The sequence below is a fragment of the Odocoileus virginianus genome, chromosome 28 (assembly GCF_023699985.2).
Source record: "Odocoileus virginianus isolate 20LAN1187 ecotype Illinois chromosome 28, Ovbor_1.2, whole genome shotgun sequence".
Lineage (NCBI taxonomy): Eukaryota > Metazoa > Chordata > Mammalia > Artiodactyla > Cervidae > Odocoileus > Odocoileus virginianus.
Window position 1 is genome coordinate 39,222,357 of NC_069701.1, and position 24,206 is coordinate 39,246,562.

General features: G+C 50.4%; 1 protein-coding gene across 3 annotated transcripts; it reads left to right on the top strand.

Annotated features, from left to right (window-relative positions):
- Positions 1-225: 225 nt before the first annotated feature.
- GSTP1 (glutathione S-transferase pi 1) lies at positions 226-4,140 on the top strand. 3 transcript variants are annotated; one of them, XM_070457735.1, is made up of 8 exons: positions 226-458; positions 591-626; positions 1,016-1,122; positions 1,218-1,305; positions 2,055-2,143; positions 2,239-2,346; positions 2,512-2,559; positions 3,799-4,140. In XM_070457735.1, coding segments are annotated over exons 1-8 (687 nt in total). In that variant the 5' UTR covers positions 226-457; the 3' UTR covers positions 4,009-4,140. The 3 variants fall into 3 exon arrangements, with proteins under 3 accessions (XP_070313836.1, XP_070313837.1, XP_020743475.1); XM_070457736.1 differs by having other exon boundaries at positions 267-458; positions 591-1,122; positions 2,040-2,143; positions 3,799-4,131; XM_020887816.2 differs by lacking the exon at positions 3,799-4,140 and having other exon boundaries at positions 316-458; positions 2,040-2,143; positions 2,512-2,759.
- The last annotated feature ends 20,066 nt before the right edge of the window (positions 4,141-24,206 follow it).

Below are 24,206 nucleotides of genomic sequence, written 5' to 3' on the forward strand. Positions count from 1 at the left end.
AAAGGTGTAAATTTCTCAGCGGCAGCCCTCAGTCCCTGAGGGTTTGCTATTATTATCAAGGAGAGGCTGCAGAAATGGGTGTTTATTGAAACTGCATTCATTCAAGCAAAAAGCATTTAGGGAGCACCTCTGTGTGCTGGTGCTGGGACGCTCAGCCCTGGCCCTCTGGGGGCCCTGAGGATGCTGTGTTCAGGTGTGGTGAGGAGGCCGGCAGTGGCTGCTCCGTGCTGAGTGTGGGAGCCTCTTGTAAAACCGCTGCAGCAGCAGGTGGGGTGCAGGGCTGCAGAGACCCGGTGGGCCCCACCGGCCCGGCCTCACCACACCCACACCTCGCCCCAACCCCGCTCGTGACTCGGCGGATTCCCGGGGTGGGGCGCCGGGGTGGAGCAGGACCTTAAATATAAGGCCTCCGGGTCCTCCCCACTTCCTGCCACACTTGAACTCCGCCGAGGCCTCCAGTGAGTAGGGTCTCGACCGGGCGGGTGGAGGCGCAGGCTGAGCCACCCTGCTCTCCGGGCGGCCTGAGCGCCGGGCTGCCAGTCCCTGGGGGTCCTTCCTCCTGCAGCGTCCTGTCTGTCTGCCTATCCTAGTGCCGCCCTACACCATCGTCTACTTCCCGACCCGAGGTGCGGCCGCTGCTCCCTTAGGAGGGCGAAGGGCCCCGGCAGGACGCGCAGACTGGACAGCGCCCGAGGCGGAGGCGGGACCCCGGGGCGGCGGGGCGGGATCGCGGGCTCGGGTCCCGCCGCGGAGTCGGCTGTCGGGGCGGGGGCCCGCGGGCGGTGCGCTCTATTCCTTCCTGGGGCGAAGTGGGCTGGGCCTCCACCCCTGTCCCCCTGGCCCAGACGCTGTGGGGGCCCACTCTGTATCCTCAGCTCATCTTCTCAGCGGGCTCAGAATCTAGTCTGTGTCCTGTCTCCGCATCCAGCTCCCATCCACTCCTGACTTCCCCAGGGGGCTGCTGCGAGGCTGGGCTCTCTGCCCACCCCCACTGCCCCGTCCTCCCCTCCCCCAGGGCGCTGCGAGGCCCTGCGCATGCTGCTGGCCGACCAGGGCCAGAGCTGGAAGGAGGAGGTGGTCACCAAGGAGAGCTGGCTGCAGGGTCCACTCAAGGCCTCCTGCGTGAGTGACGGCGCCCAGACAGGTGGGGCAGCCCTTGAGGAGGGGGCACCTAAGCTCAGTGTCCCTCACCAAACCGTACCCCCCCCCACCCCCAGCTGTACGGGCAGCTCCCCAAGTTCCAGGACGGAGACCTCACCCTGTACCAGTCCAATGCCATCCTGCGACACCTGGGCCGCTCCTTTGGTGAGTCCCGAGGCTGAAGGCAGCCCAGTCCAGGAAAGCACCTGAAGGGTCCCACCCAGATGTCCCGGGATCCGGTCCTACAGCTGGGGGACGGGACAGATGGCCCTTTGGGAAAGGGCAGGGCCTGGGTTAGGAGGGCTCTAGGTTACAGAGCTGGGGTCTCCAGTCCCCCCAGGGGCAGGGGCCACATGGCTTGTGCCGGCAGCCCTCCTGGGTTCATTGCTTCCTGGATGACAGCTCAGAGGTGGTCACTGGCCCCCACATGGTGCGTGCTGCTGTAGGCTAGAGTCACTGTGGGTGTGACCAGGAGCTGCAAGGCCGGTCTCCTCCTGCCCGGGCCTCACCTGAATCTGGAAAGCTGGGGCACTCAATGAGCAGGCCCGTGGCCTTGTTTCAAAGGTGGCAGGAATGTGGCTTGGGGAGGTGGCTGCCTCTTTTTTGGCTAGCTTGTGGGAAGGGGATCCCACATCAGGGAAGTCAGGGAAGGGGAGTGGGAGCAGCCAGGCCCAGGCCCACCCTGACTTCGGTGAGACCCAGGCGCCTGGGCTCCTGCTGGTATGTTCCTTGGGCTTGTGGAGATGGGAGTGGCAGAATTGGGCAGAGGGCATCCCCCAGCACATGGGGACCTGGGTGCCCAGACCTGAGGGCTTCAGGTTTGGGGGGAGAGGGGAGCACTGAGTGGGCAGGATGCCAGCCCGGACAGAACGTGACCCTCCGCCCGGCCGCTGATGCAGGGCTCTACGGTGCAGATGAGCGGGAGGCAGCACTGGTGGACATGGTGAACGATGGCCTGGAGGACCTTCGCAGATGCTGCAGCCACCTTATCCACCACAAGCGTGTAAGCCGTCCAGGCTGGCGCTCAGGGCTGGGGTGGGGAGACCGCACAGGGCCAGGCCCACCACAGACCACCACGGGCATCACTTCCTTTTGCAGGAGGCAGACAAAGCCCAATATGTTCAGGAGCTGCCGGCGCACCTGAAGCCTTTTGAGACCCTACTATCCCAGAATCAGGGGGGCCAGGCCTTCATCGTGGGTGACCAGGTGAGCGCTGGGTCCAGCCATCGGAGGCCCATTTCTCAGATGGGCAAACTGAGGCCCAGAGAGGGCCTGTGAACTGGCTCCCTGGAGCAGCCAGTGTTCTGCATGCCCCAGACGCCTGCCCTGTCTCCTGATCCCACTCAAGCTCTCCCGCCCCCTGCCCTGCAGATCTCCTTCGCCGACTACAACCTTCTGGACCTGCTGCTCAATCATCAGGTGCTTGTCCCCGGCTGCCTGGACCCCTTCCCCCTGCTCTCGGCCTATGTGGCCCGCCTCAGCGCCCGGCCCAAGCTCAAGGCCTTCCTGGCCTCCCCGGAGCATGTGAACCGGCCCATCTTTGGAAGCCGCAAAATATGAGCCCAGCCTCCCCTGGGAGAGGGACTGCCCTTGAGACAAATAAACACAGTGAGAGGGAAGCTGTGCTGTGGTTACTGAGGGCCCGGCTGGCCGCTGGGGAGCCCCAGCCCTTCCCAGACTGTCTCAAAGAGGATGAGGGCTGGGCTGGGCCTTGAAAAAGCTCCATGCCCTCAGAGCTGCCAGGACACAAAGAGGAGTTCCAAGTCCAGAGAGGAAGATGAGATTCCACACCTCCAAGATCCACCCTGGAGGGCTGCCTGCAGGAGGGGATTGACCCTCCCAGGGCCGCGGCAACCTGGGAAGCATCTCCATCGGAGAGAAGGGCCAGCGTGTAGGGGACGCACAGTTCCTGACCACTGTGTGATGAGCTCCGTCACCCAACACAGGCAGGGTGACTGGTCTCTGCACCCTCCGGTGCTGTGCACACGTGTCACTTGGAGTGACACACACTCGAGTGTTTCACACGCGTGTCCGTGTTGCCCGTTCTTGGGTGTCACCCACGGTCACCCCCAGGCAGTGCGGCAGGTGGCCAGCAGGGCCCAGGTGTGTGGCTGAAGACAGACCTGGGAGTTCTGGGCGTGCCGTGCTCCTTGGGGATGGGGGTGGGGGGTGGTTCAATGTTCTCCTCCAGCTCCTGGGGCCTCTGTCAGCTCCTCCCCCCGACTGTGGGAGCACGCCACCAGCTGTCCGGTCCCAGCCCAACTCTCCTTCCTGCAAGGCTGTGACTGCTCAGCCTGTCCCGGCTCTCCTGGTGCTCCTCAGACAATGTGCAGGCAGATAATTCCAGAAGGCCTGCATTCCCAGCACAGAGCTCTCATGGTTCCTCGCTGCTCTCCAGGCAGAGTCCTCAGAATAATGAGCCTGCCGGGCCTTCCTACATCAGAATTCTCTGGTTTCCAGAACATTCCCCACCCCCAGCTGCCTGGTTCACCCTTAGAGCTGCTCTCTGCTCTCCAGGTAGCCCAGCTCTCCTGCCCCTCCCCGCCTTTGTCCGGCTGATGACCCACTTCCCCGCCCACACCTCGCCTCCCCCACTTTCCCCGCCACCCCCCACAGTCACGCCCCTCAGCCCTCACCTCCCTGCCCCTCTTCGGCCAGGTGCCCTGGGCACTTCTGCCTCTCTGCTCTGTGGGGTCTGGCCGCCCAGTCGTCTCCCCTCCAGCCCTCCCCGTGAGGTCAGAGACCGGATCAAGTTCGTTTCTGTCTCCCCTGGCCCCAGGTGAGGTGCTGCTGACTCACCTTTGTTGTTGCTCAGTCGTGTCCAGCTCTTTTCAACCCCGTGGACTGCAGGACGCCAGGCTTCCCTGACCTTCACCATCTCCCAGTTTGCTCACACTCATGTCCGTTGAGTCGATGATGCCATCCAACCATATCATACTCTGTCACCCGCTTCTCCTCCCACCCTCAATCTTTCCCAGTGTCAGGATCTTTTCCAGTGAGTCGGTTCTTTTCATCAGGTGGCCAAAGTATTGGAGCTTCAGCTTCGGCATCAGTCCTGCTAATGAATATTCAGGCTTGATTTCCTTCATGATTGACCGGTTGGATCTCCTTGCTGTCTGAGGGACTCTCAAGAGTCTTCTCCAACACGACGGTTCAAAAGCATCAATCCCTGTGGTGGTGGTGGTTTAGTCACTAAGTTGTGTCCAACTCTTTGCAACCCCATAGACTGTAGCCTGCCAGCCTCCTCTATCCATGGGATTTTCCAGGCACGAATACTGGAGTTGGTCGCCATTTCCTTTTCCAGAGGATCTTTTGAAACCAGGGAGCGAACCCAGGTCTCTTGCTTTGCAGGCAGATTCTTTACCATCTGAGCCACCAGGAAAGCCCATAAGCTCCTTTAAGATGCCACAAGCCAGGATTCGAACCTGGGCTCTCTGGTCCCGGAGCCTGCGCTTGTAACAACTCTCCCAGCTTGCACCACTATTTTTTTACATCCTGGCCCAGGGTGACTGCAGTTACCAGGTGCCCTGCGAGCTGGTAACTCTGGTGACCCCTTCCCCCACTCAATTATATGGAGACAGGAGCCCTAACAGGTTGGGCTTCCAGCCTTTCAGGGTCGGGGTGGAAGTGGAACTGGTTCCAGTTTAAAGACTGGATCAGGAACTTCCCTGGTGGCACAGTGGACAAGAATCCATCTACAAATGAAGGGGACACGGGTTCGATCCCTGGTCCAGGAAGACTCCACATTCTGAGGAGTAGCTATGTCTCTCTGCCATAATTACTGATGCCCACACACCTAGAGTCCGTGCCCTGATACAAGAGAAGCCACGGCAGTGAGAAGCCTGTGGACCGCAGTGAAGAGTAGATCCCACCCTCGACAATGAGAGAAAGCCCGTGTGCAGCAACAAAGACCCAGTGCAACCAAAAATAAATAAAGAGTTGCAGGGGAAAAAAGGGGGAGGTGGTGGTGTGTGGAACTGGAACATTTAAAGCCTGTTGATTGGATTTGCTCTCCAGCTGGGGAGGAGGGACAAGCAGTTACGGACTCAAAACGCCAGTCCCTGTGGGTGCTCCCAGTCCTCAACCAGCTGCAGTTGGGTCAGAAGAGGCGAATAAAGGGCTTGATCCCAGTTCCTGCAAGGATTAGCCCTCTGGTGGCAGCTCTGGGACTCGAGAGTCTCCCTTCCTGGGGTGTTAGCCCAGGGAGGTTGGGGGTGAGGGGTTCAGGGAGTCAGCCCAGACCTCGGAGGTAGAAGCCCAGCCTGCTATGGGGCCTAGAGTCCAGGTCTCGGCCTCTGGGCCTTGCTCAGCCGCCGCTCCAGAAGCCCTTCCCAGGCTTGCCTCTGCCCTGCACCGCCTTCTCCCGGCTCTGTCAAGGTCCCAGAAGGCTCTAGCTTGGGCCCCACTCCCCACCTCCAGCCCATCCCCCTGAGCCCGCTTGGGAAGCCACCTGAAGACTCTTCCCAGCCCTGGAGGTTGGAAGCCCTGGCTGCCTTTCCCTTACCCTCTCTGGGCCCGTTTCCTTTCCTGACGTCACAAAAAGCCACAGTGTTTACCAAGCACCTTCTGTGTGCCAGACACTTAGTGGCTCTTAAAACTTCCATTTTACAGATGAGAAAACTGAGGTCAGAGCTGGAATTTGCACCCAGGCAGACTGACAGCCTAACCTACGTTCTTTCCCAAAGAGCCCCAGCAAATGCTCTCAAAAGTGCTCTGCACGAATCTAGCCTTCAACAGAGTGGTTATTTGCAATGTTAATGTTAGTGAAATGTTAAATATCCTGATTGCAATCAAAAGGGAGCCACAGGAATTTTAGAAGCCGGAGTACAGGTCATGTTCAACCACTGGCCTGCTTTGTGGTTTGCTATCAAGGCCGAGAGGCTGGAAACCAACTCGGCAAACATGTGGAGATGAAACCAGGGTGAGCACGAACGACTGGGAGGAGCCTCTCATGACCCTATGGAGACGTTTACCCTCAAGAACTGTTGTGTTTGTCCAGAAAGTGCTTTTGGCAGGAAAACTTGAACTCCAAATCTTCCTCTTGGAAGACTTTCCACCGGGGTGGGGTGGGGAGCCTATACAATCTCCAGATGGGATTTTCCACAAAGTCAGGAAAATAGCCCAGGATCCCGCGAGCTCTGGTTACTGTCCCTCCAGGTTCCTTGCCTGAGTCTTGATCTTAAGAGAAGCATCTAGGGGAGAAAATAAAACGGAGGCTTTTAGTTCATCCATTGGCTGATCCCCAGCTGGGTTCTGGCTCAAAAGTGTATCAACCTTGAGAAAATGGTGGTTTCTCAAAGATTTGGCCTCAGTATGTTTAAGTCTCCGGCTAGACCTACTGATGAGGCCACATCTGGGGAAAGTTGGTGGCTCAGTGGCCAAGAACCCACCTGCCAATGCAGGAGACGTGGGTTCCATCCCTGGGTCAGGAAAATCCCCTGGAGGAGGAAATAGCAACCCACTCTGGTATTCTCGCCTGGAAAATCCCATGGACAGAGGAGCCTGGTAGGCTACAGTCCGTGGGGTCACAAAGAGTCGGATATGACCTAGTGAGTAAACAACAACGAGAGTGGAAAGTTACCATTTTGAGAGTTTGAAGCTGTAGCTTTTTCCTCTTATGCCAAAAATAAAACAACTGGGAACTGGGCTCATAAATCAGGCCCCAGGAGACTGAGACACACAGCTGGCTTGGTCGCTCAGCTCTAACCTGGTGACGTCTGTGGCTTCTCTTCCTCTGACTCTGCCAGCCCTCATTGTCTCCTCCTGGCAGCAGGCTCTGCCCTCCAGACACATGTGACCCAAACCCAAGCCCCAGCCCTGGGCACAGTGTGGTCCAAGGGCTGAGCCCTGGCAGGGAGCTGGGCCCATCAGAGTCCTGCCCTGACCCAGCTGGGTCAGGGCTGGCCAGGCACCAGGAGCTTTCTCTGCAACCAGAGCTTTCTTTTCTTCACAAAAGTCCATGAGGGGACTTCCCTGGTGGTCCAGGGGTTAAGAATCTGCCTTCCAATGCAGGCGACACAGGTTCAATCTCTGGTCAGGGAACTAAGATCCCACATGCCACCAGGCAACTAAGCCTGTGCGCCACAACGTCTGAGCCTGCTCGCCACAGTGAAGACCCAGCACAGCCCTTGCAGAAAAAGAGTCAGTGAGGGTGTGACTTCAGAGCAGACTGTGGGGTTGGTTATAGCTGAGAGAGTTGAGCCCATGTGTGTGTCTGTGTGTGTGCGTGTGTGTTTGTGAGAGAGAGTTTTCAGCCATGATTCCAGTCCCCCAGAGGCCGTGTCCTTCCTCTGATTTGTTCATGTGACCTCATACACGCTTCTTGTTTGGAGTGGAGCTTCTGTGATTTCAGCTGAAAGAGACTGTGACAATTTTCAAATATGTCCACAGATCCATTTTCCCCATCAGAATTTGGAATCAATCTCCTACCCCTTGCGTTTGGCTAGACTTAGTGACTTGTTTCCAGCTCACTGGTGTGGGAGAGATGGTGCAGATTGTCCGGGACTAGGTCGTGGAAGGTCTGTGGCTTGCTCCAGGCTCCCTCTCTTGGGTTGCCAGCCAGCCATGAAGATACTCAAGCAGCCCTGGGGAGAGGTTCAGGTGACAAGGAGCGGAGGCTTCTTGCCAAGGCAGCACAAAATCACTGCCCATGTGAGCAAGCCATCTGGAGGGCCTCCTCCAGCCCCAGTCGAGCCTTCAGATGGCTGCAGCCCCAGCTGCAATGTTGACTGAAACCTCATGAGAGACTATGTTAACCATGTGTTTTAGTTTCTGATTTTGTTTTGTTTTTTTTGGCTTTGCTGGGTCTTAGTTGCAGCATGTGGGACCCAGTTCCCTGACCAGGGATCAAATCGTGGCCCCCTGCTTTGGGAGTGTGGAATGTTAGCCACTGGACCACCAGGGAATTCTGATTTTCTGTATTCTGATGCTCTGACTGACCCTGCAGGGTTAACTAATTCTTATTGGAAAAGACTCTGATGCTGGAAAAGATTGAAGGCAAAAGAAGAGGGCAGCAGAGGGTGAGATGGTTAGATAGTATCACTGACTCAGTGGACATGAACATGACTAAACTCTGGGTGATAGTGGAGAACAGAGGAGCCTGGTGTACTGCAGTCCATGGGGTTGCAAAGAGTTGGATACAACTTGGTGACTGAACAACAACAAAAGTGATGGTAAACAATTGGCCTGACAGTGTGCCTTTCGAATGCAAACCAACCAATTCAGAGCCCACGTCCCACCTCCCTCAGTGGGCTCTTATACTCTGGCCATACACCTGCCATAGTCACCCCAGGGCCAGGTACCAGACAACCAGAGATGGCTCCTATGCTCCAGAGCCCACTGCAATGATCCAAACTCACCGATCCTCAGCCTGCTTACCCTGCCTTGTGTTTCTTTCCATGGAAACCACAGCAGAGGCTCTGCCCAAAGCTTCCCTTCTCCCTCTGCCTCCTGACCGCCCCTGGTGCATCCTTGGGTGGACGCCCCCCACCGCTACCCCAGGATGGCGTGCCCCGTTCTCTTGGGATTTGTGGGAAACTATCTCTTTGGTGGCAGATGCCTCTTGATCTGTTGGCCTTGCCAGACCTAAATAATAATAAAGCCTATATTTAAAACAGTGACTCTGGGCAACAACAACTCAGCCAAGCCACTCCCAAATTTCTGACCCAGAGAAGGAGATAATACATGTTTATTATTTTAAGTGAATAAACTTTGGGGTCATTTGTTAGTAATAGATAACTAATACAGGATCGGAACCAGGCCAGCACCATCTGGTCCTGGCGTAGGATGGACATGGAGCAACTTTTCAGGTTCACAAAGCAAGGCAGGTGCTCTGAGGTTTCATGAGCTACTTTCCAGAGGTTTTCTGGTTCCTTTGGTTGAGGTTTGGTGTCTTCTCTGACATCACTGGGCACAAGAGCTGGTTAGTGCTCGGGATAAAGGCACATTCTTCAAACAGGAATCTTTCCTTTGATGATCTATCTCAATTCCTGGTTGCAAACCCAGCATGGCCCAACACCCCAATGCATATTCCAATGACTAGTTTTTCCATGCAGGTCATTCACATTGAAGAGCAGCTAATGAGCTTGACTTCAGGTCCCATCCCTTTCCCTCATTCGCTCTGTGATCCTGATCACCATACCCAAACAAGGCAATACATCTAAAACAGCTCGGGACTTTCCGGGTGCTCCAGTGGTTAAAAATCCGCCTGCCAATGCAGGGGACACAGGTTTGATCCCTGGTCAGGGAAGATCCCACATGATGTGCGGCAACTAAGCCCATGTGCCCCAACTACTGAGCCACACACCTGGAGCCTGTGTTCCACAACAAGAGAAGCCACTGCAATGAGAAGCCGTAATGAAGAGTAACCCCCGCTCACCACGACTAGAGAAAGCCCACGCGGCAAAGAAGCCCCAGAGCAGCCGAAAATAAACGAATAAATCATTAAAAAAAAACTCTTATCTGTGTCTCCCCTACTGGTTCTGTTTCTGGATAGAACGCTGACTAATACACTATTTAAACAGAAGACTAGGCTAAGTGGCCAAGTGGCTAAGACTCCACGCTCCCAATGTAGGGGGCCCAGGTTCGATCCCTGGTTAGGGAACTAGATCCCACACTCTGCAGCTGAGACCTGGAGCAGTCAAATAAATAAAAATAAGCATTTAAAAATAAATTAATAAAATTACATTTAAAATTAAAAATACAGAAGAATCACTTATTGAGGGCTGTCTCTGAAAAGATCGCTTTTCTATTTGTTGAACAATCTGTTTGGTTTTTATTCTTTTAAAAAATTTTATTTATTTATTTATTTATTTATTTATTTATTTTTAATGGAAGGATAATTGCTTTATATTATTATATTGGTTTCTTCCATGTTCATCATACATGAACATGATGGCTTTAATTCTTGCATAACATGTTGATTTTAAAAATTGAGTAATAGAAAACTTGATTTTAAAAGCTTTACTTGGAGAGGAAATCTCAGTGTAGTAATATTTCTTTGTTTCATTCTAGACCCAAGTGCTCAAATGATGACTTGGCTGAAAATGTTGAACTTCAAGTTTTGCTAGAGGTCAACATACCATCAGTTGTTTTTTTTTCCCCCTCTTGCTCAATTGCATATTTGTGCAAAACATATGGTGAAAGAAGAGATGCCACCGTCTCAAGATGTTGAGATAGCCCCGAAGGTGAGGGTGATGAAAACACCTGCAGAGCTGGCTTCTTACAAAAATTGTGTTCAGCCATTTATTGAACATATATTATGGGCCAGGCATTGAGCTAAATGTTTTCTTTATTTTTTTTTTTTAAATTTGGGTGGTCTTCATTGCATCCTGTGGACTGCCCTCTACTTGTGGGGCACACGCTTCTCCCTGAGATGGCTTCTCTGGCTGCAGGGCCTGGGCTCTAGAGTGAAAGCTCAGAGTTGTCCTCAGTCACGTGGAGTCTTATTTTATACATAGTAATTTGTATCTGCTAATCCCAAACTCCTAATTTACTTCTCCCACCCCTTTCTCCTTTGGTAACCACGTATTTGTTTTCTATGTTTGTAAGTCTGTTTCTGCTTTGTAAATAAGTTCATTTGTATCATTTTTTTAAGATTCCATATATACACGATATTGTATATTTGTCTTTTTCTTTCTGACTACTTCACTTAGTATGATGATCTCTAGGTCCATCCAAGTTGCTGCAAATGGCATTCTTTCATTTTCCCACTTTTCCCTGGTGGTTCAGACGGTAAGGAATCTGCCTGCAGTGTGGGAGATCTGGGTTCAATCCCTGGGTTGGGAAGATCCTCTGGAGAAGGGAATGGTTACCCAGTCCAGTATTCTGGCCTGGAAAATTCCATGGACTGTATAGTCCAGAGGGTTACAAAGAGTTGGACACAACTGAGCAACTTTCACTTTCACAATTTATGGTTGGTGTGCATGTGTGTGTGGGTGCTAAATTGCTTCAGTTGTGTCCGACTTTTTGCAATCCTATGGACTGTAAGCCCTCCAGGCTCCTCTGTCCCTAGGATTCTCCCGGCAGGAATACTAGAGGGGGTGGCCATTCTTTTCTCAAGGGGATCTTCCCAACCCAGGGATCAAACCTGTGTCCTGTGCATTGCGGGGAGGATTCTTAACCACTAAGCCACTGGGAATCCTCCAAACTAACACAGATATCCTTCAGTGGGTAAGTGGTTAAACATACCAAGGAATACAACTCAGGAATAAAAGAAATGAACTGGGACTTCCGCAGTGGTCCAGTAGCTAAGACTCCACACTCCCAATGCAGGAGTGGGGGGCAGATTTCGATCCCTGGACGGGGAGCTAGATCCCACATGCTGCAACTAAAAAAAAAAAAAAAAAAAAGACTCCTCATGCTGAAACTAAAAGATTGAAGATCACAGGTGGGGCAACTAAGACCCAATGCAGTCAAATTAATTAATTAATTTTTAAAAAGAGGAATGAACTATTGATTCACAGGGCATCTGGAATCCAGAGAAGTGTGCTGAGTGGGGGAAAAAAGCTGATCCCAAAAGCTTACATACTGTTTGATTCCATTTATATAACATTCTTGTCATGACTAAATTATAGAAATAGAGGACAGATTGTGGTTGCCAGAGATTAAGGACAGGCGAGGGGATTGCAAGTGGTAGGGAATCGGGGGGAGAGACGTGGGTGTGGTTATAAAGATGATGTAAGAGATTGTGTGGTGAGGAACTGTTCAGGGTCCTGACTGTGGTGGTGGATGCGTGAAACTACACAGGTGATAAAATTGCATAGAATTAGACACACACACATACACACAGACACACACACGCACACAGGAGTCCAGCTGAAACCAGGGCAATCTGCACACAAGATGGTTAGATTGTATCAATGTTAATATCCTGGGTGTGACATCACACTCCAGTTTTGCAAGATGCTATCTCAAAAGGAAAAGGTTAGGTCAAAAAAGGTAAACAGACATAAAGGTTCTAATTAAAAGACACAGGATGTCAGAATAACAAAAGAACATTAAATTATACTCTATGTATAAGAACATGTTTCAAGCGTAGGATGCGGAGAGGTTGAAAGTGAAAGGATGAAAAAGGCGTGCTGTGCAAGTACCACCTGAAAGAAAGTAGCTGCATCAACATCAAGACAACAGCACTTGGAAGCCGAAAGTCAATACATGACAAATGAAAAACTTAAAAAAATATATAGAGGGAATTTTGTTAATGTGAAAAGCCTCAATATTTATCCAGAAATAAAAAAATTCTAAGTTTGTATGTGTCTAATATCATGGCCTCAAACTTGATAATGCAAAACATGATGGAATTGCAATGAGACATACCCAAAGCTGAACTCATTACATGTGTGTGTGTGTATTTGCCAATCTTGTTTCATTTATATTTTCTGTCAGTCTGTATTCAGATATTTTAACATGCTTCTCTTAGTAACTGATAGATCGGGCAGATAAAAAATGCAGAATAACATGAAAAAGTCAGACAACCACAGAATACACTTTTCTTTCTTTATCTGGCTGTGCTGGCTCTTAGTTGCGACATGCGGGATTTTTCCTTGCAGCACACGGACTCTCTAGTTGTGACGAGCTGGCTCAGTAGTTGAGGAGTGTGGGCTTAGTCCTACTGCGTTTGGGATCTTAGTTCCCCGACTAGGGATTGAACCTGTGTCCTCTGCATGGTGAGGAGGATTCTTAACCACCGGACCACCAGGGAAGTCCCAGAATACACTTTCTTTTTAATTCGTGTATAACCTATATCAAAATTGATTCCATAGAAATGCCAGCGCATTCCAGTGGATTGAAATTGTAGAGTCCGTTGTCTGTGCACAGTGCAAGTGAGCTAAAAGCCAATTTCCAAAAAGACAACTTAGATGTTTGTGATTAAAGGACTATTTCAGGAGGTGAGTTCTCATGCCAGCGAACCACAAGTACCACAGAGAATCATTGCTTCTTAGAAAGCAAACCAATATGCAAAATGGTAAAAGAAAAATTTACCTCAACTTTTTTTAAAGAAAATTAGTTAATTTATTTATTTGATTTTAATTTAATTTGGGTCTTCATTGCTGTGTGGGCTTTTCTTTAGTTGCAGCGAGTGGGGGCTACTCTCTAGCGGCAGAACGTGGGCTTTTCACTGCAGCGGCTTCTCTTGTTGTGAAGCATAGGCTCTAGGGTGTGAGGGCCCAGTAGCTGTGTCTCGAAGGCTCTAGATCACAGGCTCAGCAGCTGCGGTGCATGGGCTGAATTGCTCCCTGGCACGTGGAATCTGCCCAGATCAGGGATCAAACCTGTGTCTCTGGCTTTGGCAGGAGGATTCTTTACCACTGAGCCACCAGGGAAGCCCAAATGTGTATTTTGTTTTTTGTTTTTTAATTTTAGGGATAAATTTTGCTGCTGTCGAGGTATTATACATCTATAAATACATTATTATGCCTATACTGCACATACTGTAAACTGCACTCCTCTTTAAGTGGATTTTGTGAGTTTTCCTATTCATGCAGACCTCTGCAGTTACCACCAGATCAAGAGAGAGAGAATGTTTCTAATAGCTCAACCCCGTAAATTTCCCTCAAAGTTAGTGCTCATTCTCCCTGAAGATTAGTGCCATCCAAACCACACATCATTCTGGCTCCTAACACCATAAACTAGTTTTGCGTGTTTCTGAATTCATATAAATGGAGTTGTATACCATGCACTATTTTGTGTGCCTTCTTTGGCTTAGTGTAACATCTGTGGGTTTCATCCTTGTGGTGAGTGGCAGCGTTCCATTGGGTGTTTTAGTCGCTTAGTCACGCCCGACTCTTTGCAATGCCAATGGACTGTAGCCTGCCAGGCTCCTCTGTCCATGGAATTCTCCAAACAAGAATACTAGAGTGGGCTGCCATTTCTTTCTTCAGGGGATCTTCCTGACCAAGGGATGGAACCCAGGTCTCCTGCCTTGCAGGCAGATTCTTTACCGTCTGAGACACCACGGGAGTCCTCCATTGGGTGACCATATCATAACTGATTGGTGGACATTTGGGTTGAATGTCTGATTTGGAGCTATTATGAGTTAAGGATCAGCTTATTTGATTGTGGAAGCTTGGTAAATCCAAAATCTGAAGGGTAGGCTGGCATTATCTACTGATTTAAATGTCAATCTCATCTTAAAAAAAAAAAAAACCTTCAGAGAAATATCTAGAATAGTATTTGACCAAACATCTGGGTACTGTGGCTTATTCAAGTTAACACATAAAATTAACCATCACAAATATATACCCAGGAGTGGAGCTTTAGTAGAGAACACAATTTTTCCAAGTAATTGAATCATTTTAACACCCCCACCAAGAAAGCATGAAAGTTCCAGTTGCTCTGTGTCCTTGCTAACACTTGGAATTGTCAGTGCTTCCAATTTTTCTAATGAATGTGTAGTGGTAATCTAATGGTATTGTGGTTTTATTTTTTCATTTCCTTGATGACTAATGATGTCACACACATTTTCTTATGCTTGAGGGTTATGTAATATTGCCACACAAAATATTTCCAAACAGCAAACTCTTTCTCCCCCCTTAATTTTATTGAAGAATAGTTGATTTACAATGTTGTGTTAATTTCTGCTTTACAGCAAAGTGATTCAGTTATACCCATTTATGTATTTTTTTCATATTCTTTTCCATTTGGTTTATCACAGAATATTGTTTGTAGTGTTTTATGCTATTCAGTAGGACCTTGTTGTTTATCCATCCCATTTATACAACAAGCAGTTTTATTTTATTTATTTATTTTGTCCTTGCTGGTCTTAGTTGTGGTGTGTGAGATCTAGTTGCCTGAACAGGGATGGAACCTGGGCCCCCTGCATTGGAAGTGAGGAGTCTTTTTTTTTAAATTAATTGATTTATTTATTTTACTTTACAATATTGTATTGGTTTTGCCATCCATTGACTTAAATCGGGAGTGCAGAGTCTTAACCATTTCCCTGGGCCACCAGGGAAATCACAAACACTTTGTTTTTTAATGATGAGAGTTGGACTCTGAAATATGGGCACAGGTGGCTAGTAATCTGCTCCCCTTTCAAATCAAAGTTTTTAAATATTTAGTCATCACATATTAAATATTAAGTTTGGCCATATAGAATCTGCTTTAAAAAAAGAGATTGTTTACAGAAACATACTCACTTTCAGGGGGTGAAAAAAACCTTCCTAGCCATTGCCTACCTTTCTGCAGTTCTCATTCTTGCTTCTTTGTTATTGCTCTTTAGTTACTCAGTCGTGTCTGATTCTTTGCGGCCTCGTGGACTGTAGCCCACCAGGCTCCTCTGTCCCTGGGATTTCCCAGGCAAGAATACTGGAGTGGATTGCATTCCCTTCTGCAGGGGATCAAACCCACGTCTCCTGCATTGCAGGTGGATTCTTTACCACTGAACCATCTGTGAATTCTTGCTTCCAATTGTGTGTTAATTGGATATAAGTTCAACTGAGGTTACAAAGCTTTCAAATAACAGAAGCTGAAACAAGTTAGTTCTTTTCTTGCTCAACTAACTGTCCAGAGTCATCTGGATGGGCTGGTATCCACTCCCGTGGTGTTGGAGACCCAGGCTCCTTCCAGTTGACTGTCACACAGCTGTCCCATCTCCTCTGAGTTCCAGGGGAAGGGGGTCTCTGAACCACACCTGCTGGGGAGGCACCTTCTGGGGTTTACCATGCAGCTGGTAAATAAGTTACTTGCTGCCAATACCCAGCATGACCCCACGCAGCATTCGGTAAGGAGCTGACTTTCAATTGGCAATGATTTCTAGTGAATAGGCCTTGCAAAAATCCTCAGCAAAGAGAGGCAATATTATTAAGAAGTCTCTTTTTGTCCATTTTCAGCTCTTGGGGGAGTGCAGATCAATTCATATTCAACCAGTTATCTAAGGAATCAAGGTTGGGGGAGGTAAGCTGCTTGCTGTATAACTGGTTTATTTCAGTTCTGTTTCATATATGGGCCCCCAGGGAAGCTCCCCGTGGGCTCCGCCCAAGCCCCTGCCTGACTAGGGTGACACATCCCTGGTTTGAAGCAGTGATTCTCTCACACTCTACCAAGCATCCCCTGAAGCCCACAAACATGCCACCACCATGGCGGCGGAGGGCTCACTCCTGACACTCCTCCACTTGTGTTAGGACGATTTGGACTATGAGTCACAAAAACCCCACTCAAAGCAAAGTGAACGGACTGACCCAGCCTGCAGGGAGAGGATGGTGCTCCTGACTTGAGGCTCACCGGCTCAGCTCCATCCTGTCCCAGTCTCCCTGCCCCCTCACCCCTGCTCCATGGACCACTGCCCCAAACCAGCGGCCTGCCCCAAACCATGTCCTGGTCTCGGATTCTGCCTTCTGGGGAGTCCCAGGTTGAGACAGAAGGGGCTTGTTATGGTAAGTTTTTTGGTGAGTTTTTCCAACCTTGGGAAGGGGAGTGGCTGATATATTTAGTCCCATGGGTGTTTATTGGTATGATCCGTCAATGCGCGGGGAGCGGGGGATCAGGCAGGTTCCATGGGCTCAGGGACTCTGGCTCACCCCCTGCTGAGTTCTCAGTGCCTTGACCCATTCCTGATATTCACTAGATGCTCAAGGAAAAGCTGTGGAGGGCCTGAGGGAGTGGGCAGTCCCGCTGTTTTGGGGCAGCATCTTCTGGTCCTGTCTCTCTGTGCCGAGTTTCTTCCTGGGTTGCACCTTCCTCCTGGCCGCTGCACTCCCCGGTTGTGCCTCAGGAGGGTGCCAGAACCTTGGCATCTAGAGAGGAAGGGCGCTCCCCACAGCCCAGGACCTGAACCTGATGGTCTGGGTGTCTCAGGATGTGTCCGGAGGAAAAACCTTACCAGCTTCTCCTACACGAGGCTGGAACTCATCAGCCCCTGGTAGGTGTGGGGATGGCTCTAGGGTGGGGTGTGCTCTCTGGCGCCAGTCTCAGGGAGCAGAGATGCTGAGAGCAGAAAAGGCATCCGGGAATATCCCAGGATAGATGGGCAGGACCAGAGGTCTAGATTCTGAGTTGGCCCAGTGGGTTCTGACCACCTTCCCTCTGCAAACTGGGGAGGTGGGAGAGAAGAATCTGTGGCTCTGTTTGGAGTGCGGGGCAGCAGTCAGGGACCAGGCCGAGTATGAATGATACCTCTGTGTGCCAGTATCATCTCATTTAATCCCTACAGCTTGTCCCCACTTTGCACTTGAGGAAAGGGAGGCACAAAAATTCTAAGAAGTGAGGCCAAGGTCCCTGAAAGTGCGGGGGAGCTAGGACTTGAATGCAAGCCACTTGGCCTCAAGAGTACACTCTTGCCCTTGAAGCCCAAGATGGGGAACTATAACCCAAGTGCCACGAGGGCAGGGGACTTGCCTTCTTGATTGCTCAGTTTGTGGAGGCCTCTGCTTTCGAACTGTGGTGCTGGGGAAGACTCTTGAGAGTCCCTTGGACAGCAAACCAGTCAATCGTAAAGGAAATCAACTCTGGATATTCATTGGAAGGACTGATGCTGATGCTGAAGCTCCAATATTTTGGCCACCTGATGCGAAGAGCCGACTCACTGGAAAAGATCCTGATGCTGGGAAAGAGGGTAGAAGGATAAGGGGGGGCGACAGAAGATGAGATGATTGGATGGCATCACGGACTCAATGGACATGAATCTGAGCAAACTCTGGGAGATAGCGAAGGACAGGGAAGCCTGCGTGCTGCAGTTTATGGGGTTGCAAAGTCACAACTTAGAGACTGAAATAACTCAGCTCTGGACCCTAACTGTGCCTTCCTGGGCCTTTATTAAAGCAGGCTGCGTGCAGGCTGGTCCCCGAGAGCTGTGCAATGCTGAGGTGTGGTCTATCTGGTGGCAGGGCTATTATTTTTCAATTAAAAAATTTTTTTTTCAAATTTATTTTGGGCTGCACTGGGTCTTCGTTGCCGCACACGGGCTTTCTCCAGTTGTGGTGCAAACGCTCCTCATTATGGTGGCTCCTTTTGTCTTGGAGCACAGGTACACAGGCTTCAGTATTGGGGTGCACAGGCTTTTTGCCCCCAGGTATGTAGGATCTTCCTGGACCAGGAAGTGGACCCGTGCCCCCTGCATTGGCAGGCCGATTCTTAACCACCGGACCACCAGAGAAGTCCCTGGGCTATTACTGTTTTATTTATTCGTTGGCTGCACCACTTGGCATGTGGGATCTTAGTTCCCCCACCAGGGATCGAACCTGTGCCCTCTGCAGTGGAAGCACAGACTCTTAACCATTGGCCCTCCAGGGCTGTCCCAGGACTGTCGCTGCTGCTTTCTCAAAGCCTGTGTGGGGGGAGCTGTGCCTGCGGCCTTCACCTGCCCCCGAGGGCGTTGGACGCCCGCATCCGCGGACACAGACCCTGGAAGAACCTCGCTGTCACCAGCTGGCCCTGCTCCAGCGCGGCTGGAGATGAAAGCCCTTCTGGGGTTTCCGGTTGCTCTGGGAGGTTGGAGGGGATTACTCTGAATGCTAAACTGCTACACGAGCTCACCCCGGTTATCTGGTTGTGCTGGGACACCACAAACGATATGAGCAGGGCCCCGGAGCCCCAGGAATCCAGCCCCAGTCCCTCTCAGCCTTCTAGGGAGCAGTGGGGTAAAATCATCTTCCCTTCGTGCCCCTGGCTTGGCCTCTGAGGCCTGACTGAACCCGAGTCCTTGGTCACGCTTCCCATGGGAGGTTGGTAGGCACAGAGCGGCACTGGATCAGCCCAGGGCCGTGGGCTTTCCCTGGCATCAGCCCGCTCTTGGGGACCGGCTCTCCCGTGGGAGGTGGAGCGCCCGAGATGGGCTGCTGTCAGCCTCTTTCAGCGAGGCCCACGACTGAGCCCCCAGAGGCCAGGTAGTCATGGTAACCAGCCCATGATCGACCAGGCCCCTGGGCTCCTTTCCCCTTGGCAGGCTGCTGAACCCACCGCGGGAGGGGCCCAGAGTGATTTGAGGGGGAGCCTCCCTATTCCGGGCCTCCTCCTCCTGGGGCCTGGCTCACAGAGGTGTCAGCCCAGGCTGCTGGGTGCTGTCGGGTTTGGGGGAGCAGAGAGGGGCTACAGGTCCCTGGTCTACTTTCTTGCTTCACACCCTGATTTGGCTGCAGTGAAACTTCACACAGATTCCTAAGAAAGGCCTGGAAGCTAGCTTTTTCGAGGCCTTCATATCTAAAATGTCTATCTTTCCACTTGACCCATCATTTGGCTGCGTGGACATGTGTGCTGGAAATCGTCCCCACCTCAACCTGGAGGTCCTCCCACCTCTACCCTGGGTTGGTGGGGTAGGGAGGTGGGGGGTGCTGGGGGGTAGGGGTCTAAGGCCAGTCTGATTTCACTCTTTTGTGAGCAGTGCTTTTTTTCCTCCAGGGAAGCTTTTAGATTTTTTTCACTCTGGATATTCTGAAACTCCTCAGCCATGGCTGTAGATGTCAGTCGTCCCCCACCCCCCGCCCCTTCATTCCCCTGGATTCCTAAGGTTTTTCAGTCTGGAGATGCACATCCATTAGCTCACAAAACCCTCTCCTATCACCTGTGCGATAATGTCATTTTCTCTGCTCTGTTAGTTGGATGGCAAAACTCTTGGTTTCATTCTTCCTGTCTCTAGTCTTTTTCTTGTACCTGCTGAAGAGTAACAACAAAAAAATCATAAAACGTCTCTGCAAACCTTTAGTTAGATTTTTGTGTTGGCAGTCATTTTGAACTTCTAAGAATTCTCTCTTCTGTGTTTCAGTGTTCCTCTCTGGGGAGATGCCGTAGTGCCTGCTGAGAAGAATTCCCTTCTGAACCGAAGGGCAGGACCAACTCCCCAGCCCTGGGCACACGGGTGGCAAACAGCCCTGGGCAGTCTGTCCCCTTTGGAACTGCTTTGGAAGACATTCGAGTTCACACCTGAGTTCACGCCTCCTTCCCAGCCTACATCCAGTGAGAGGTTGATTTATTTTTTAATGGAAGTTCTGCTTACTTATTTATTTGGCTGTGCCGAGTCTTTTTTCTAAAAACAATTTATTTAGTTTTGGCTGGGCGGGGTCTTCATTGCTGCCCGGGCTTTTCTCTGTTGTGGTGAGTGTGGGCTTCTCATCTCTAGTTGTGGAGCGCAGCCTCGAGGGTGGCGGCTCCCAGGCTCCAGAGCACAGGCTCAATAGTTGTGGTCCACGGGCTTAGTCGGTCCTTGGCATGTGGGATCCTCCTGGGTCAGGGATTGAACCCATGTCTCCTGCATTGGCAGGCAGGCAGCTTCTTCACTACTGAGCCACCAGGGAAGCCCCAGAGCTGAGTCTTAGTCGTGGCATGCAGGACCTTCGGTCTCTTTTGCAGCTAGGCATGTGTGATCTATTTCCCTTACCAGGAATTGAAACCCCAGCTCCCTGCATTAGGAGCGCAAGTCTCAGCCACTGAACCACCAGGGACGTCCCCAATGACTGGTTGACAAAGGAGTAAAAACACTCAACCTTTGTCTGAACTCAGGACAATCTTCCAGAACTATCCAGCTTCCACACTTCCCATGGGGTTGGCTGAGACCTTCATGGATATTCCCACTTCAGCTCAGTTTAATCCCTCCACCCAATCCTGTTTCCTTCCTTTCTCTCCCCTGGGTGTTGACCCTAAGAACTCTCCCTATAAACCTTCTGCATGCCGAGCTCTGCTTCCTGGGGAGCCCATATAACAACTGGTAACAGAAGTGACCCAGAAAGCAGACAGTCAATGGAAGTTTGGAGCAGGGTCACCCATCACCCAGCTGGCCGTGACGATATGCCGCGCTAGTGGCAGAGAGAGCTCCTGGCCCAGGTAACAGAATGACTGCCATACTTTAATTGGGGGCGGGGGGGTGGGCAGTGGAAAGGAATGCACCAGCTGTCCAGCTAGATCAGGCATGTGAGAAACAGGAGGGCAGGTGTACCTACAGGATGGTGGAATCAGATGTCCATGGCTAAGCCTGGTTGATGCTTTGGAAAAAAAGACAGTGAAAGGCTGAGCCCATTGAATTGGGATGAAAAGCTACGGGGTGTGAAGAAAGAGAGCTAGGGGGAAGCCTACAGAGCTGGAGGGCAGAGTGCCAGGCCAGGAACTTAATCCGGAGAGCAGCCGAGCTCTAAAGAAGGTACAGTTTCCATCGAGGCAGATCTGCTGTGCCCAGGACAACATCTGGGCTGACACCCCCCCAAACTCTAGAATCCCCAGCTTCCCCTGAACCTTCAAGCCAGAAGTGGCCCACCACTCTCGGTTAAGGGCTAAAGCTCACCCCCACCCCTGTCCCACTTGCTTGAAGAAGATGTAAGCGAGACAGCATGGAGCCTCCCCACCCCCAGCCTCTTCCAACTACTGTGCAAATAACTAGGTGAGATCACCATATGACCAGGTGGGAACAAGCTGGGCTGATGAGGGAGAAATAAGACCGCATTCAAAGGAGCCGGAGACCCAGACGGCACAGACTAGGAGAAAACATGCCAGGGGCTGGATGGTGATCAGAGGAATCTGATGTTGAATCAAGGAGAGTGTATTGACCTGGGAACACTCCCCCAGGGTTATTGGATTCAGTTTCTGGCAAGGACCCCAGGAAACGGGGCACCAGAACTCTTTGGGTGGCTCTTAGCAGTAACATCCACGCCAAGTGAGGCAGAAATGCTAGGGTTGCCATGGTCGATGGCGGAAGGTACAGGTACGGGTTAAGTCGCTAAGTCGTGTCTGACTCTTGTGACTGCATGGACTGTAGCCTGCCAGGCTCCTCTGTCCATGGACTTTTCCAGGCAAGAACACTGGAATGGGTTGCCATTTCCTTCACCAGAGGATCTTCCTGGCCCAGGAATCAAACCCGGGTCTCCTGCACTGCAGGCAGATTCTTTACTGACTGAGCTATGAGGGCAGTACAGGTATGAGGCTCAGAGAAGCAGGCACGCAGGACTGGATATTCTGCATAAGGCTGGAAACTCCACATAAACCAAAGCAGTGAAGACTGCGCTGGCAAGAAGGCCCCAGCCTCACTGTGAAGCTCACGGCCATGCCCCTCTGCAGGCCAGGGCCGACAGTAGGAGAAACTGTGCAGATCTGGGCTCCCCATGGCAACGGGATGTCAGAACCCTGAAACAGCGTAGCCAGGTGGGCGCTTATCCAGAAGGAAGCAGGAGCAATTATTGTTAAAAAGAGAGAGAGAGTAGAATCAAAGTGACAGCTCAGGTTCTGATTGCAGAGGGGTATGTTTGTTTTTTTTTACTACAGAGCAGAAATTTGGTGTCATGGTGATAAGGAAGAGAAGAGGAAATATATTGCAGCATTTCTAAGAAGAAAACGTCTCCCTAAAGAACAAATCCAAAGTGCAACTGCGGCTCTCCCTCTTGCTGGAGCTCCGGATGCATTTAAAATTGAAGTGCAAGGACAGGATGAAAAAGTCCTTCCGGACCTGTGGTTTTCAATTGTTGGAGATTGAGCGCCCCCAGGGGACATCTGGTACTGTCTGGGGACATTCTTGATCATCCAGGGGAGACTGCTGGCTAGTAATGGGTAGAAGGCAGGGGTGCTAAGAGGCCAGCTGCAGAACACAGGACAGCCCTGGATACAGAACTATCCAGACCACAGTGTCCATAGTCACATCTGAGGAGCTCCCTTTTATTTTATTTGAATTTATTTATTTATTTGGCTGCATCGGGTCTTATAGTTCACGGCATGTGAACTCTTAGCTTTGGCCTGTGGGATCTAGTTCCCCAACCAGGGATTGAACGCAGACCCCTTGCACTGGGAGTCAGGAGTCCTAGCCACTGGACCACCAGGAAAGTCTCAGCTCTGTTCTATCTTATATTTTTTAAAGAAACTTCTTTTTGAAAAAATTATTTATCTATTTATTTTTGGTTGTGCCTGGCCTTTGCTGTCAAACCACTATGCCCGCAGTGCCCACATTACCTCTGCTATTTGCTCTTAATAAACTCACTCCTTTCTGCAATACTTTTCCAACTCTCGGTCAGACTGCCTCAACAAATACATCATCTAGGAGTGCTACAGTCCATGGGTATCACAACAGAGCTGGACATGACTTGGTGACTGAACAATAACAAAACAAAAAAAGAAATTCATTAGAAATGTATCCATATAAATCTCTACACAAGTAAAAATAAAAGAGAAACACCATCTGATGACATTAAGCAATGTAGGAAACACATTTAATAAGATTTATTTATTTATGACACAAATTCTTATTAAATTGGGAATGGAAGAGAATTTCTTGAACTCAGTGCAGTTTCCATGCCAAAAATTCACAGCAGATACATAATGGCCCTTAAACCCCTGCTTAGACACCTTGACCAGGGGCAAAGTCACCCCGAACCATGCAAAAAGGGAGGACTTGGATAAGACATTTCCTTCTTCATTCATGCTCACCTATCCCTTTAATATCAGAAGCAAGATATTCATATTTAATATAGTTCTGGAGGTGCTGGTCAATGAAATAAAGGAAGTAAAATAAATTAAAGCTGCAAGGATTGGAAGAAAGGAGATAAAACTCTCCTTATTTGCAGATGATGTGAGCATTCATTTAGAATGGACTCAACAGACTATTAGAACCAATAAGATTTCAGTAACATTGCTAGATAGAAAGCTACAAAATCATAGTATTTTTAGAATTTCTCTACATCTTTAATACCCAGCTAAAAAAAAAAAAAAAACAGATTTTACTCACAGCAGCTAGATACAAAGTATCTAGAATATATTTTGTTGTTGGTTAGTTGCTAAGTCATGTCCCACTCTTTGCAATCCCATGGACTGTAGCCCGCCAGGCTCCTCTGTCCATGGTATTTCCCAGGCAAGAATACTGGAGTGGGCTGCCATTTCCTTCTCCAGGGGATCTTCCTGACCCAGGGATGGAACTCAGGCCTCTTGCATTGGCAGGCAGATTCTTTGCTACTGAGCCACCTGGGAAGACCCATCTAGAATATATAAGAATATGTAAAACTTCTCGGCAGAAAACTTTGATAAAAGGTATAGAAGAGAATCTGAATTAGCAGAGAACAAGACCATCATGTGGATTTCCCTAGTGGCTCAGGCAGTAAAGAATCTGCCTGCAAAACAGGAGACCCGGGTTCAATCGCTGGGTCAGGAACAACCCCTGGAGAAGA